The 14,834-nt window shown below is 37.8% G+C and overlaps 1 protein-coding gene across 6 annotated transcripts in view; it reads right to left on the reverse strand.

Annotated features, from left to right (window-relative positions):
* Nucleotides 1-2,185: 2,185 nt before the first annotated feature.
* The window catches only part of PXYLP1 (2-phosphoxylose phosphatase 1), a 63,514-nt gene continuing 50,865 nt past the window's right edge, over nucleotides 2,186-14,834 (reverse strand). For all 6 annotated transcript variants that reach the window (XM_083849256.1, XM_083849257.1, XM_083849253.1 and 3 more), the window contains 2 exons: nucleotides 7,120-7,259; nucleotides 2,186-4,523 (listed from right to left, as the gene is read on the reverse strand). In XM_083849256.1, the coding sequence (XP_083705382.1) occupies nucleotides 3,592-4,523; nucleotides 7,120-7,259 (1,072 nt within the window). In that variant the 3' untranslated portion in view covers nucleotides 2,186-3,591. The remainder of the gene's footprint in view (nucleotides 4,524-7,119; nucleotides 7,260-14,834) is intronic.

Raw genomic sequence — 14,834 nt, forward strand, 5'->3', positions numbered from 1 at the left:
TTCTGTTAGAACAGTTAGACTACATGGAAGAAACAGTCAAAAAGTTCTGTCCCTCAGTATACTAAGTCATTAAACAGTTTTGTGCCTCAGTTTACCACCTTGGAAATTAAAAAAAAAAGTACAATTTATTTACTTGAGATATATGTTCTGAATTGCTGTGTCTCATTACATATTTATGCCATAAATAAGATAAATAAATAAATAAGATGCCATAAATCCGCATTACTGTTAGGTCATAAAAGATCAGAGAGAATCTAGCTGGCTCTTTCTTTCTCTTTCTTTCAATTGTTTTAAACTGAAGTTCTCTGCAGGAAGACTCCAAATACTGTCAAGACCAGTTGTGCTTCCAAGGCAGTAGTGGAACTGATATTGACTGTGCAGTTCAAAGCCTGTCATATCTCAACTACTTGAAAAATGACACAGCACACACACGTGGCATGGCTCCTTTCATGTGGAAAAGGGAAAGAAATCAAACCACAAGGCAAGCAAACCACCAGAGACCAAAACAGCAAACTGTCAGGGAAACATTCTGCTTTATAATCCCATACACTATCAGCTTTATTAACTTCAAAACTCACTCTGCTGAAAAGAGTAGGACTGAATGGAACACACAGGGCAGCAAAGCTGTACTGACCTGAAGAATACACTTAGGTTCAGCAACATGACCTACTTAAAATAGCTGTCACAGTTATCGTTATTATCCCCACTTCACCCCACAAGGTTTTGAGCATCTTCTATAAATAACTGCCCACTTAAAGAGTGGAAAAATGAGGCCTCTTTTTCAGTCTGCAGTATGAAAGCCATCTGCAGCTTACCTGTTGTTAACTCTACTTTTGCCCTGAAATTGCAACACTGTGGAAATGCATGTTTTTTTTCCTTGGTTAATTCACATGAAACCATTTTTGCGTAACAAAAACTCCACGAGAGGGCACCCTGTCTCTTTCTTTCATCAAATCTCTCCAACAGCATTTTCAGAGAGCTTTCTTTCTGTGTTACTTTGCACCCAAATATTCTGCATTTAGATGCCTTCTCAGACTCTCCTAAATAAAAATACAAAATATGACAGCTCAAAGCAAGTAATTTGGCATTCCCAACGTTCAATGGATATTTAAAACTGAAGCTTTCATAACTACCAGAACTGAAACAGAAGGCAAAATACAGGACTGCATATCAGCACTGCACGGAAAAATTCCACCTCCTTAAACACAGCAGAAGTTTGCACGTAACAAAGAAGCAAAGCTGAGAAAGACAAAAATGAGAAATGAAATACCAGTTCCCATTATCCTCCAAGGATAAAGAGAACTCTGGCTAGAGCATGGCAATCAGTGCATTTTTGCTGTTCTGCAGAAAAGTTCAGTATGGGGAACAGCTGCAGTATCCATCAATATCCAGCATCTCAGGGCTTCTTTGAGCTCAACAAGTAAGAAATCCATCCAAACTCAGGTACACTCCAGCTTACGGCTGCATCTCAAAATCCCTATAACAGACAAAGAGAATCTTTCTGCACAGGGAAATGAAAATAAAGCACTTCTATGGTCCATCTTCAGACGATGAAAAGTGATGCTACTCCTACCTCAGGTACCAAGGTACCAAAACTGGCATTTGCAGAAGCTGTTAAGGATTCAAAACTGCTAAAGAACAGATGTGAAACACCAATAGCATGCATAGCATGCCTGTGGTAACATTTTCTGCACTTCAGCATCATTCCTGTAAATGGTCACCAAAGAGCATCAGAGTTCCAACAGGTAACACTCTGAAGAGCTAGAGCTGCCTTTTGCAGACAGCTCAAAAATTCTTTGGAGCATTTGGCGTTTATTTTAGACAAATGGTCTAGTTCACAATTTATACAAAAGTGAGCTCAACTTTAGTATTTTCTCTTCCTGTTTGCCATCCAGCACACAATCACATATGATTATTAACAGTCAGTCCCGTAGACAAAAAGAAAACCTTTTCAGAAGTTACACATTTTAATGAGATAAAGCAGACTCAAATTTGCTATTGTGATTTCTAATTTGATATTGATGAAGTATTTACCTGCTTCTCCTCAGACTGGGAACCGGAACATATGAAGTGCTACAGTGAGCCAATGCAGAAGTTATTGGCACAACAAGCGGCTTAACAAAATACACTTAAGCTTGTTATTCCTAACAGCTGAGGAAGTCAGAATAAATGGATCACACAAGTATACAAAGAGTCCCCAAATTTTTATTTAAAGAAACATGTTCAAATACAGCATTGAAAACAGAGTGGAATACCAACAGTTAGAGAACCTATGCTTAATTACACTTCCTTTGATAAACTAGCACCACTGAATCACAAGTCACAGACTAAATTATTTCTAGATGTGTAAAAAACCTCCAGAATTATAAAATTTCTATAGCCTCTATTAAAAAATGGTTCTCAATTTACTACTCCTAAAGAGATGAAATTGGTTTGAATACAAGTTTTCATACATACTCATTGCTCAAATTACCCATAAAAGACAGTTTATACTTAAGTCTGCACATCCTGATCAAGGGAAAAAAACATCTAAAAGTCAGCTTTTCACAGCTCTTTACAAACTGAAGTAGTAAGAAAGATCTACTGTGTTATAAATACACACAGTGCAATATGTACAAGTCTGATCGTACAAAATAAGAGCTTCCTAGTCCATAAAAATACTAAGTCAACTACAAAATTCTTAGTGTTTAGCCAAGCTGTCTCAAGCAGCCACTATATCAAATTCCTAAAACTGTTTTGTTTATAGCACAGCAGCTTGAGCATGTTCACAATGGGAAAGAGCCCAACACTTCCCTGTAAGACTGATTTATAATGCTAATTTCCCACTCAGATTTAGCAGTAATGTTAGTGTTTGCTATCTACTTCAATGTCACAAGACCGTTACATATTTCTAGATTGTGTTTGTACTATTCAAAGTGCTGAAAGTGCAATCAAAGAATAGAGTTTTGCACACATTTTCCAGTACACCCTTCTCTGATACAGGTAACAAAAGTCTAGTATTTGTAGGTCTGTGAGGTCAAAAAGGCACACACTTATTTGTACATGCTCAAGTATGTAAGCACAGGTAAAGGTAAACAGTTTACTTTAAAGACCTGTCCCTAAATATTAAAATGCTTCTATTTGAGTAGGGAGCTTTAAGAATATCTTACGAGGGGTTTAACACAGATGCCTGGAATTTTATAAATATCTTGATACAGCTGCTTAAAATGATTGAAAGTTGATGGTAAAAAAAATGATTGTTCTTGTTTTTAAATTCATGGTATCCAAGTATTGCTCTGGAGTATAGAGAAAATCAGTCTATGCTCTGTCAGTCTATCAGAGAAAGTCCAAGGCTACAGTAACTCATGAGGTTTATCAGTTCATGACAGTTAACACAGCATATGTGAGCATACACAGACATAACACTCCCTCAATATTTGTTCTTCTACTGAAGACCATCTACAGTTTGAATGAAAATAAAACTATTTGAAGGAGGTTTCAAGCAATATCCTTTTGTACTTACAGGTACAAGAAACAACAAGACTGAACTGTGCCTCGACCAAAATACAGACTTTCATTGAAACAGAAGTTAAATATTTTCACTTTCCTTCCCTACAGTGGTCTTCTACGACATGCATCATAATAACTAGTGCTGTTAAAAACTAAAAACATATCCCTCTTGACAAAGCTAACAAATTTTTCTAGTGGGCACATTGGCTTGCTGGAACGTTTATAATAATCCTTGCAAAATGAGGTCTGGAATGTGACATCAGCACCATTGTACAGGATGCGGATAAAGTGTTCTTTGGGTCTCTTCCCATCCTGCCACAGCTCAAAAACTAATCTGGCAGCGAATCGTGGAAATCTGGCCTCTGTAATGCCCAAGGCACTAAGAACAGGTGACAAGGTGACATCATGTGCAGAGTAAAGGACAAATACTTCTTCTTTCTTGCCTTCTGCAATACGCTGCAGCCGATTAACAGTCTGGTTGAGGAGAGGATGAGTGGCCAATAGTGCATACAGGAAATAAAGTTTCTTTTCCTGTCTTTCTCTCTCATCCTCCAACTGATGTCTTTTGATTACTTTGAAGTGTTCCATACCAATGCAGCCAGTTTTGGTACAGGGAAAACTGACATTGTGGCAAAAATAGCACAAGAGAGAATCTATTGGGTTAGAAGCTCTCAGCTGCCTCGTGGGAATGCCAACTATCTTTGCCATATCCACATATATCTTCTCCAAATCATTGTTCTTCACCCGTAAACTGTACTGTCTGCGCTGTTCCTCTTCTAGGTAGTGGTTTCGCATAGGACAGTCACAGCTTCCAGAACAAAAAATGGTGCTCCACTGATGCCTCATGTAAATTTTCTTCCAGTCAAAATCTGGCAAAAAACTGTAGAGCAGCGCCAGCGCACTCTGCAGGGTTCGACTCTTTCCTGTTGTCTCCAAGTAGAGCTGTTTTGCTGTCCAGTCACTCAGAAGCAGTTTATGTTTGTTTATATAAATTTCTCGTAATAGTTGTCCATTTCGCAAGTGCTGTACAACACCTGAAAGAGAATTTTCATATTTACTATTTATTTTAAATAAGTTAAAACACAATTAGATTCTTGTTAGTTTTAGAGGAAATAAAATACAGCTATTGTCCTACTGTTAAATGCACAGTTAGTTAAAAAGTTAGGAACTGGACTTCACCTGTGCTTGACTACTATGAAAACCACAGGAAATGAAATACTTGCTATTCTTTCAGTATCTCTTGGATTCTAGGAGCTAAACTGACATGCAGATAGAAAAAGCTAGTTCCATAAAATTAGTTTAAAACCTTAGCAGTTTAATATTTGCTCTTTGGACTCGAAACACAGGACTAAATGCGTGTAACATGACTATAAAAATAGGACGGTTATGACAGTAGATCCAGACTGCACCTGAGTCAGCTTTCCAGACAGGCACTGAATGCTGTGCTCCTTGCACATTTATGTCAGGCAGTGGAAGTACCAGCAGGCAGGAAATGAATACACAGAATGTAAACCAGCGTACAAACTCATAAAACAGTATGGTGAGGTGTGGCAATGGCATCAGACTTCCCCATCTTCCTTCAGGAAGTACGCAAATTGCTTGGTAGTTCTTATATTAATGCTTCGGCTTTACCCAGCTGGAATGGAGGAGGGCATATATCCTTCTCCCACACCAAAACCCTTACTCCAGAATCCACCTTGCTTGTATTATCCTCTCACAGCAGCCAACAAACACGTATGAGCCCTTTACGCACCAGGACATTTGTATAACTTGCTGCAGGCAATAGGAATCCCAAATACTACCTCAGTCACAAGCTGTGTGCAGTGATGAACCCAGTTTCACCTGCAGCCTGCTGTGTCAGTAGGAGTTCCTTAGTAATCTGACAAGCTGCCTCCTGAGGTCACTTTGCAAGACTTGACACTGATGCCTAACAAGTATTTCTTTATTTCTTCTGGTGGGGCAAGAGAACATGAGGATTTGACAGGCAATTCTGGACTCAAAAATATAGGGGAATCTCTGAAAAACAATTAGCAAGAGGGAAATGGCAGTAACCCCCAAAATCTTCAACACTGATTTCATTCTGTCTGGTCAGTCTCTAAATCTATTGACTACCCAGATCCATTGCAATATGCTCCTTCAGTCATTGGTACTTAGGAAAAAAGAATAACAGTTAAAAGCAAGATGTGGGATCAAACGGAACAGACCAATGTTAAAACTGAAAAGATGCGGGATAAAAGTACCATTAATGCAAAGTTTCAAAATAAATAAAGGAAAAGAAGAGAAAAAAATCAACATATGATTAACCCTTTTCACAATCACATTTCCGTCCAGTTGTATAAGAGTTTTATTTCTTCACGTTTGTGGGCAAGCACTTGTTATTTCTGAAGCACTGATATGAACACATGCAGAAAAAGAACAGCAGCAACCAAATACACTGACTTTGACTTCTATCAGTTTAGCTGGTTATTCTGGGTAGAAAATACGAACAACTCTGAGCTGTGTAACCTCTGAAAATTCGTTTCTTACAAAGTTATTTCTATACCTCTCTCCTTCTTACCTTTTGTTCCCCTCATATTTTCTATCACCTGCTGACAGCAGTCCCAGACCCTTCCCAAATGCCCCTTTTATCACAGCCCTGATCCAGCACTGCTTCCAGTTTGCCGCTCCAGTCCCAGCCCCCTTGTCCCTGTCACTACTCCCAACAGCCCAGCACCACAATACCCCAAGCTCTCCACGTGCTTCCTTCTACGCACTCCTCTCCCTGACTGCAGCACTTCCAGCAGCCTCCCATCTCCCTGCTCTCTCGGTGTGGATAGACTGCATGAAGTATACATTCACTAGCAGAGGTCAGCAGCCTCCCTCTCAGCAGTACCAAGGAAGTCTCAAAGCTTTAAGTGCTGGCATTTCTACCCTTTCTCCCAGTAACTAAGCTCAACAGGAATGACAGATATATGTGGAAAACTCCATTTTCTTGTGGTAAAAATATACATAAAGAGGCCAGAAACCAGCAGCCCAACAAATATCAGCCCAGCTTCCTTAATGCTCTTGAAACTTTGTTTAAAGCTAAGGAGGGAAAAAAAAAAAAGCAAAAAGCACCAGATGTTTAAAATAGTTATTCTCCTTCCCTAATACAAACATCAAATTTGTCTGTTACATCTGAATCTCTTGCAGTGGACACAGTTACATCACAAGGGAAAACTGGCAACCAAATTTTCCAGGGCCCTTCTGGCTCACTAACTAATCAGCAGGAGATAAACAGGTCTTCCTCAGGAGGGATCGAGCAATGTCATTTTTCACAAGGGTGACAAAGCAATTTTGTGGTGGGGGGCAACATCAATGGAAGTTGCTCTAACTTGTTAAAAATAAAGTTAGAAGAGATGTCAAGGGTGATCAATCTGTAACAGAACGCAGGCAGGCTACATGACAATGCCCAGTTTCTAGAGCTGCCACTACTTTTGTGGTAGAGTTTAATACTTCATTCATACCCCGAAAAAACCTAGGTTATGACCAGTATTAGGAGCTTCCCACAGAAAAGCATTTATCTCAATATAAAGAAAAATAAGAGATACTGTTTCAAGCAGACTGTATTAAAAGAGCAGAGGGAAATGTAAAGCTGCTGTGGAAACTTACCCGTCTGCGTAAGCTCTCCCATCTCGCAAAAGGAATGGCTAGGGTAACGAGGCAGGCTGCTGAGGGTACCATCCATTTGGGCTGCAGACCCTTTGGACATGTGTTTGATGAAAGCTTCCAGCTGAGGATGAGAGGGTTTCCTGAAGAGGTAAACCGAAATGTGAAAACTTCCAAAAGCATATGGAAAAACAGCTCGAAGAGTTAAATATTCCAAGAATGTCAGCTCAGAAATTTCATGGTGAGATGTTATTTCCCACTGAGACAACATCTGCTCTTACTCAAGACTTTTGCAAGCATGCAGAAGAAATCTAACCACTTCATACCAAAGAGCTACAGGGAGACACATGTCTTGGCATGTTAAAATTACGATACCTTTCAGAAAATAATTTCCTTTTTTTTTTTTAATGAAGTAATACTTTTGTGATTTTTTTAAATTTAAATCCTTGGGGAAAAAAAAAAGAACAAACATCTCTCCAGTTTCTGAAGTCCTACTGCACTTTAACAACACAGCCAAAAGCACTAACAATCTAAAGGGGTTCAACTAACCAGTACTGTAAGTAGATCATCTTGTGGGAATTCTCAAGTTTTGTAACATACAATGCTGACTGCAATCTCAGACTTCAAATTTTTCCAGGCTTCAAATCGAAAAGCATGTAGCCTCAATCACACGATACCTGCAAAGCAGTGTCCAGTGGCACCAACTGAAAACAGAGCCCACTGTTTTGGGTGTTGTACTATTATCCAAGAAGAAAGAGTCCAGCACTGCTGGACACCTTAAATAGATAAGATTAAATCAAACTATGTCCTAGGATAAGAAAAAAATATTTATGCCATACTTAAGAGCCTGCATGAATTAGCTATATGGTTGATAAAACATTATAGAAAATTAGAGATAAACAGAGATTAATCTGATGAAATAGCAATACAGAATTGTCAATTTTATTCAACCTTGTTGACTACATACTATTTCAGAAGCAGTAACTAAAATGGCCCACATGATCAAACCGCATTCTACAAATGTAACTCAAACTTCTGACTACAGACGTGAATACCATCTCATCAATGGCAACAGAACTTGTCAAACCAAAGTACGCTGCATGTCCCTGTGCAAACACTCCATAAACATCCATCACGTTTCCTCTGCTGCCAATGCTGCCTCTGAGCAAAGCACAGCTTAGGCAGAAGCACCCCTCTGCACAGTCTTAGCACATAACAACTGCATTTCTGCATTGTTCCTCAAACACAATATTTGCTAAAAGAATGTTATGAGAAAAAATATTTGCCTCTTTAAAAGTGCTTCCTTCACACCTTAAAAAAACACAACAACAACAACAAAACAGTAGTTCAAGCCTTTGCTAATTTGACACTTCAGCAATGACCCAAAGAACCTGGGAACAGAGAGTACCAAGAAACCTCTGTACCTTGCCAGTGCCCCAGAGAGCGTGGCATGTCATCGGCACAATCCTGGCAGGACAACGCAGCAATGTGACCACTTTGCCCCTTCTTGCACACGCACAGATAATCATTGCAGAAAGGTGGCTTGCCCAACCCAGCTTGATAGAGACTGGGAAGAAAAGGCCATTGCAGAGCTCCATAGTCTTGCCCTGAGAAAGCTAGATTTTCACCCCTGTATTTGAGTTTATTGATTTTAATGCAAAAGTAATAACAACAACTGACTGTAAATACCTCCACAATGCAAGGAAACAATACAATTGGAAAAAAGGATATAAGCAAAAAGCCCAGGTTAACTCACTGAAATAGAATCCAAGCCAATGAAAGAATGTTTAAGACCTCCTGAACTGTTTTGCGGACTTCAAATACAAGATAGACTCCAGTTCGTTGGTGTATGGTTGTGCTTAAAATGGCATACACAAAAAATGCTCCAAGCAATGCAATCAAAAGGGATTTAAACTGAAAATAATCATCATAATAAAAAATCTGACCCCACTGTCACAACAGAACTTCACATAAACAGTGTTTCCTTTGTTAGAAGGACTTAAAACTAGAATGACTAAAACTTACATTTTACAAATTATTGAAAATGCATGACTTAAGTCCCCAGACAACAATACATATAAGATTGTACTTCAAGGCTATCTTTCCCCACCCCAGTTAAACATTATATTGTTCCTTTTTCATCTCTCCTCTGTGAAGAAATGTTCTTTGTTATCCACACACAGGCAGAGGTACAAAGCCACCTCCTTACTCTTGTGCAGAACTAAATCAGAAACAGTTCAGCAATCCATTTTTGCCCCAGATGGTTGCCGTTTTAATTGGACTTTCATCCTGAACAGTGATCTGTTTTTTTTTTTTTTTTTGATGTTGCTTACAAGAAAATTATAAATTAAATAATTTGGAAAAAAAAGATAAATGTTGTCAAAGAACTTTTACAGCAGTCTGTGCTGTATATTTATTGTTCACATTCACAATTCGCTAGAAAAATGTTCTGCTTTGATACAAAAAACTCAGATCTAAAAAATCTTCCTGAACTACAGAAACCACAAGAGGGAGCAACAGAACTACTAAAGTATAAGTAAGTGTCTGAATATCTTTGTCCTGGTGAATTTTGATTCCATGCTTACATAGAGGAGCCAACAGAGAAACTCTTAAATGAGAAAGCACCTACTACAGAGCTATGCCCACAGCAAGTATATACAGGACATCTCACGAAACAGTCCTTCATTCAACAGAAAGGTAGGCCTTTGAAATTACATTGTCTTACCATTTTATAAAACTCGAATTTGCCAGTATTTAATTTACCTTCAGGAGAGAGGAAAAAAAAAAAGACAACTAACACACTTACAAACTTCTTGCAAAGAAAACGTTATTCTAAATTATGGTACAACTGCCAGTAAGACGAGGGTTAAATGAGCAAAATGAGAGGAAAACATACAAAACATTTCTTTAAATCCTTTTTTTAAAAAAAACTTCAAATCAAAAGAAAAACCAGTCAAATTATATCTTAAATTCACAGCTGCTTCTGTGGAGTATGATTTTAATAACTCAAAAGAAGATTAATACTTGAGAAGCAGAGCCATGTAAAAGGATTTGTTGCCTTCTGCATCAGTTGAGGCTTCCTATTGTACAAAGCTTAATCCAGTTCCAGATGTGTATTTTAAAAAGAACTTTTTGTACATTTTGCTATTTTTCAGCCCAGCAGTGCAAAATGGAAGAATTAAGTTGAGAATATTAAATAAAAGCCATTAACAAATGGCTTTTTAGGCTTATTACAGATGTAGCACATCTGTGGCTGAACAACAGAAAAGTTTAGATTTTTTTAAACTTTGCACATCATATGGCTCTAAACATGGGCAAAATGTCAACCAACTTTCCTCAAACATTGTTACCTAATTAGCAAGTTCTGCAAATACATGTATCAGAAAACAAAACAAAACAAAAAACTGCACTATCCATCATTCTGCTTCTTTTGCTGCTTAGGTTACAAAAACCTGCATTCTGCTGGAACCAGACCTAGACCGATGAAAGTCAGCACTCACTTGTGGGAAGGAAGAACAAAAAGAAGGAAGAAAATCATTTATCAGTGCAGTGCAAAAAGTCTAAAAAGTGTCAGACAAGACCAACTAGCATCCAGGACTTGATCAAATTTACATTCCAATGTATTAATATAGCTTTTGATATATGTATGTAGATGCAAGTTGCTTAACTTTAGCTTTTATTTATTTATTTAAGTGAGCACAAGTTAAACACATGCTTGCAGAAACAAATTAAAAAACGTGATGGTTAGACACATTTCTGAACATAAAATGAAAGCCTACTACTTGTTAAATATATTTCATGGAAAAAAAAAATAAATCAGACAACAGAAGTACGAGCCATTCTGCCTGAATGGGACAGACATCTCAGGCTGTAATGCGCTTGTGTTCCTTATGTCATTGTCACATCTGCACCACAATTCTGAATACACCAGCAATTCTCCTGATTAACTGCATAAAACAGAACAATTTTCGCTGTTAAGAAAAATAAGTTCTTTTTTTTTTTTTTTTTTTTCTGCACCACTCAGACTGCTAGCTAACAAATGACTCCCCATCCCCACCCCAAGATTTCCCCTTTATCCAGAATACGAATCCCGCTGTTGCACTGGCCAATTTACCGAAGCCGCAGGAGATGGAGTATCTAGGCAACACAGCTCAGACTGCTGGGACCGTCTGAGCTGCAAGCAAAGAAAATTACTCAGTTGTGTAGTTGAAAAGACTGAAATATCCTTAAAATTGTATTCCCATAAAAGTTATCAGAAAATAAAAGTGGACTAAAAAGACATCTACTGTAATTTGCTGGACACTATGATGGCAAATTTCTGCACTTGGGAATGTATGAATACAGTAAGTATTTCAAATTTTGTCAGAACAGGGAACGTCTTATTATTTAACATCACTAGTAATAGCCATAAGTTTTCCTGGTTTTGAACTTTTATTTCCTATTTTTCACAAATATTAATTTGCCTTTTACTTTACTGTTGCATAATAAAATGCTTATCTGTAACAGAACTGAGGATGTTATTTTTTGCTTGAATATTAAATTCACCTTGTCCTTTTTTTTTCCAAGTAAACATTGGGAAAGTAGATCCCAGATTTAACAGTGTAGTTTTCATACACTAGCATTAATATGGACCAATATTTAAACCCTTATTCAACATTTAAGTATCTTATTTTGTAAAGGTCTTAAAAAGCTTTAATACTGAAATATGACATCTCCTTATTGCTACGCTGGAGCCCATGTAAGTGAAAAGAAATCATACTGTGCAACTATTTGAAGTACATATGTATTTCTGCCAGCAACTGAGCTGACATCCTTCACTGAGAAATTCCTTTTTCCTTGAGAAGTTCAGATACAAAAAGAGACTTATTTCTTTTTTTTCCCCACGAGAAGCAAACACTGACATGCTGGTTGCTCTGAATTAGCACAGTAAAGCCAGAAATACAGTACCAGAGTGAGCATGTGTGCATGACACCTCAGAAATTCTGCTACGGGATTTTGTATGACTACACCATCACAGCACAAAATAAGCATCTCAGAAACATACAAACAAACGCATTTATTGCATCCATTACATATGTGCAGAGGTCTGACACAGAACTCCTGCAGCTCAGCATACTGTAAGTTCAAACATACTACAGAGCTGATTGCTTGTACAGCAGCAGAGAAGCTTTGTTACAGGATACTTTTGCCCTCCTCCAGCCCCATTGAAGACTCCAGTGTCACTCTTTAGAAACTGCTACAGGAGCCAGTGGGATTTTCTGCCCCTAGATAAAGTGGTGCTCGGACTGTGAGTGCATGGAAGCCTTTTTTGGTAGAACCATCTCTCCAAGCAAGGTTATCTTTGTTTAATAAATAAATAAGTACAATTTAAAAAATAATTTTAAAAAAATCATCATGAAGATAAATGCCTGATTTTCCATCACCCATGCCAGACTAGAGTTAACTCACTGAGCAAAAAGAAAACCGTCCGTGCTTCTCAGGGCTATTTGTCCCCAGACCACTCAGAAATATATTACCAATGATTTATATTGTCTATTTGTGAAAGATTTTCATCCATTGTAATCCTTTAACATTCTTTCCTACCAAAGCTATTGGAGCACTAAACCACAGCCTTATTTCTACTGTGTATAATGAAGTACAGTTTAAGCCTTGTTTCAAACGTGATGTTCAGCAAACCACAGCATTCAATCTGTCCTCTGACTCATTAAACTTAATATTCCTTTGAACCACCTACAAATTTGAGGCTACAAATCTATGAAAATCGCAAGGTTAATCTAATTAAGATGAAGTACAGTGTTTAAGAAACAGATGTGGATAGATATTATCTTGACAAGACTACATGCAACTACAATTTATTTTTTAACAATTTCCATGTTCACAAAAATTGAAGAGGGGCACAGATAATATAACCTCACCACCTTATAAGATGCTACAGATAGACAAAATACATTGGTCAAGGTTATGATTAAAAGAGAGATTGCAATAAAGACTAATTATTGAGACCAATTACTAAGCAGTCATTTATTTAAAAGCTGAAACCGAGTAGTTAATCCAACAGAAAATTACCAGTTAGCAGATTACAGATGCTTAGCAAAATTGAGGAGAGGTAAACTTTATTTCTCGGTTACTGCACAGTGCTGTCCTCTAACAGCACTGCACTCTGGAACTCTGCAGGAGATCTACATGCCTCGGCAAAGAACTTGCTGACGTGGACATGAATACAATAGAGAGAGGTTTTTTTCCCCAAAAAATCCCATTTATCCATGCAAACGTCACTTTTTTAAAGCAAACACAGAATTTGCAAGAGCCAAGAGGACCAATCTTCTGACAAGGAGCTGCAGAAACCTCAGTGTGTCCGTCACTGGGCAAGTAAACGTGACCATGCCAGGGACACACCAAACTTCTGACAAATGAACATCACCTCTCTGTAGCTGTGTCACACCAGATTGTGTCTGCTAACTGCATCAAAAGCAAATCCATTTGCTCTTTCACTTAAAAGGCAAAAAATATATATTTTTATAACTCCAAACAAAAGTTTTCTGTGAAGTTTTCTGTGCCTTCTGTGAAGTTCAAGTAGCCAAAATAAGTCTTAGTCAAAGGACTATACTGTTTCTCTTTTAGAATGCAAGTGAATGAGAAGAGCCACTAAAACTAACAACGGATTACAGTAGTCTACAGAAGAGATCCTAAAGACAGCGTTAGTATTTGTGGGGGGGTGTTTGTTCATAAAAGTCTTGCAGCTTGTACATTTTTATAACAAACTGTCCAGTGATCCAGTCTACTTCACTCCTCTTCTGAGTCTTTAGAGAAGTCAGAAGACGCCCTGAGATCTTACTTCACCTAACTGTGGTCTGGTTCATGCTTTGACCTCACTCCAAGTAAAATCCACACCTGCTTTAGCTCACAATATACTACTCCGCTCTCTCATACTTTCCTCTTTCATTTATTGGCAGTTTCAAGACATGTTCGTATTGAACCTAAAATTCAAATAGTTGTTACTAAAACTCGAAGCACGTGACAATTAACCCAGCGTACTATTAAGTTATAGCAGTCCTCTGAAATCTTTTCAGCATTTTCAGGAAAACATTTCTTCTCTATCTCAGATAAAAACTCAAAGAAGACACATTGTGTACCTGTTATTTCTAACACTCAACAAGTAAGGTACAAAGGGAAGGGAAGTGGGAGGTTAATTTATTCCCTCAGAAGCAAACACCACAATGAACAGATCTTCACTAACATCGTTCTAATAGTTTTCTTGGAGGGTGGGGAGAATATATGTATTATTCAGTTCCCCTTGGAAATTTACATCGAGAACAATGGAAATAATATTAATTGAAGTTTTAGGTGGAAGGAATCTCCAAAGCATTTAATCCATTTGCTTATATTCATTCCACTCTTATATGGCACAATCCATAATTTGCAAAACCCAAAGTGTGACCTCAAGGCTATTCTGCATATCCATTAAAAGTCCATGGGGCTGTAGCATAATCTGCTTAATTAATGAATTCCATCAGCTGAATGCTAAGTCAAATAAAGAAGTATGCTGCTCGTATTCAGTATGTTATCTAAAACTAACATAGAGAAAGCTTAAACAAGCCAGACTTTTAATCAGGCATCTCAACGTAATTATAAAGAAACCTCCAGTTCAAAGGTAGCAATTATATACCTCGTAATACTCTCAATATAAATACATTTACAATGAAGCACCAAATTTACAT

This window comes from Anser anser (assembly GCF_964211835.1).
Source record: "Anser anser genome assembly, chromosome: 9".
Lineage (NCBI taxonomy): Eukaryota > Metazoa > Chordata > Aves > Anseriformes > Anatidae > Anser > Anser anser.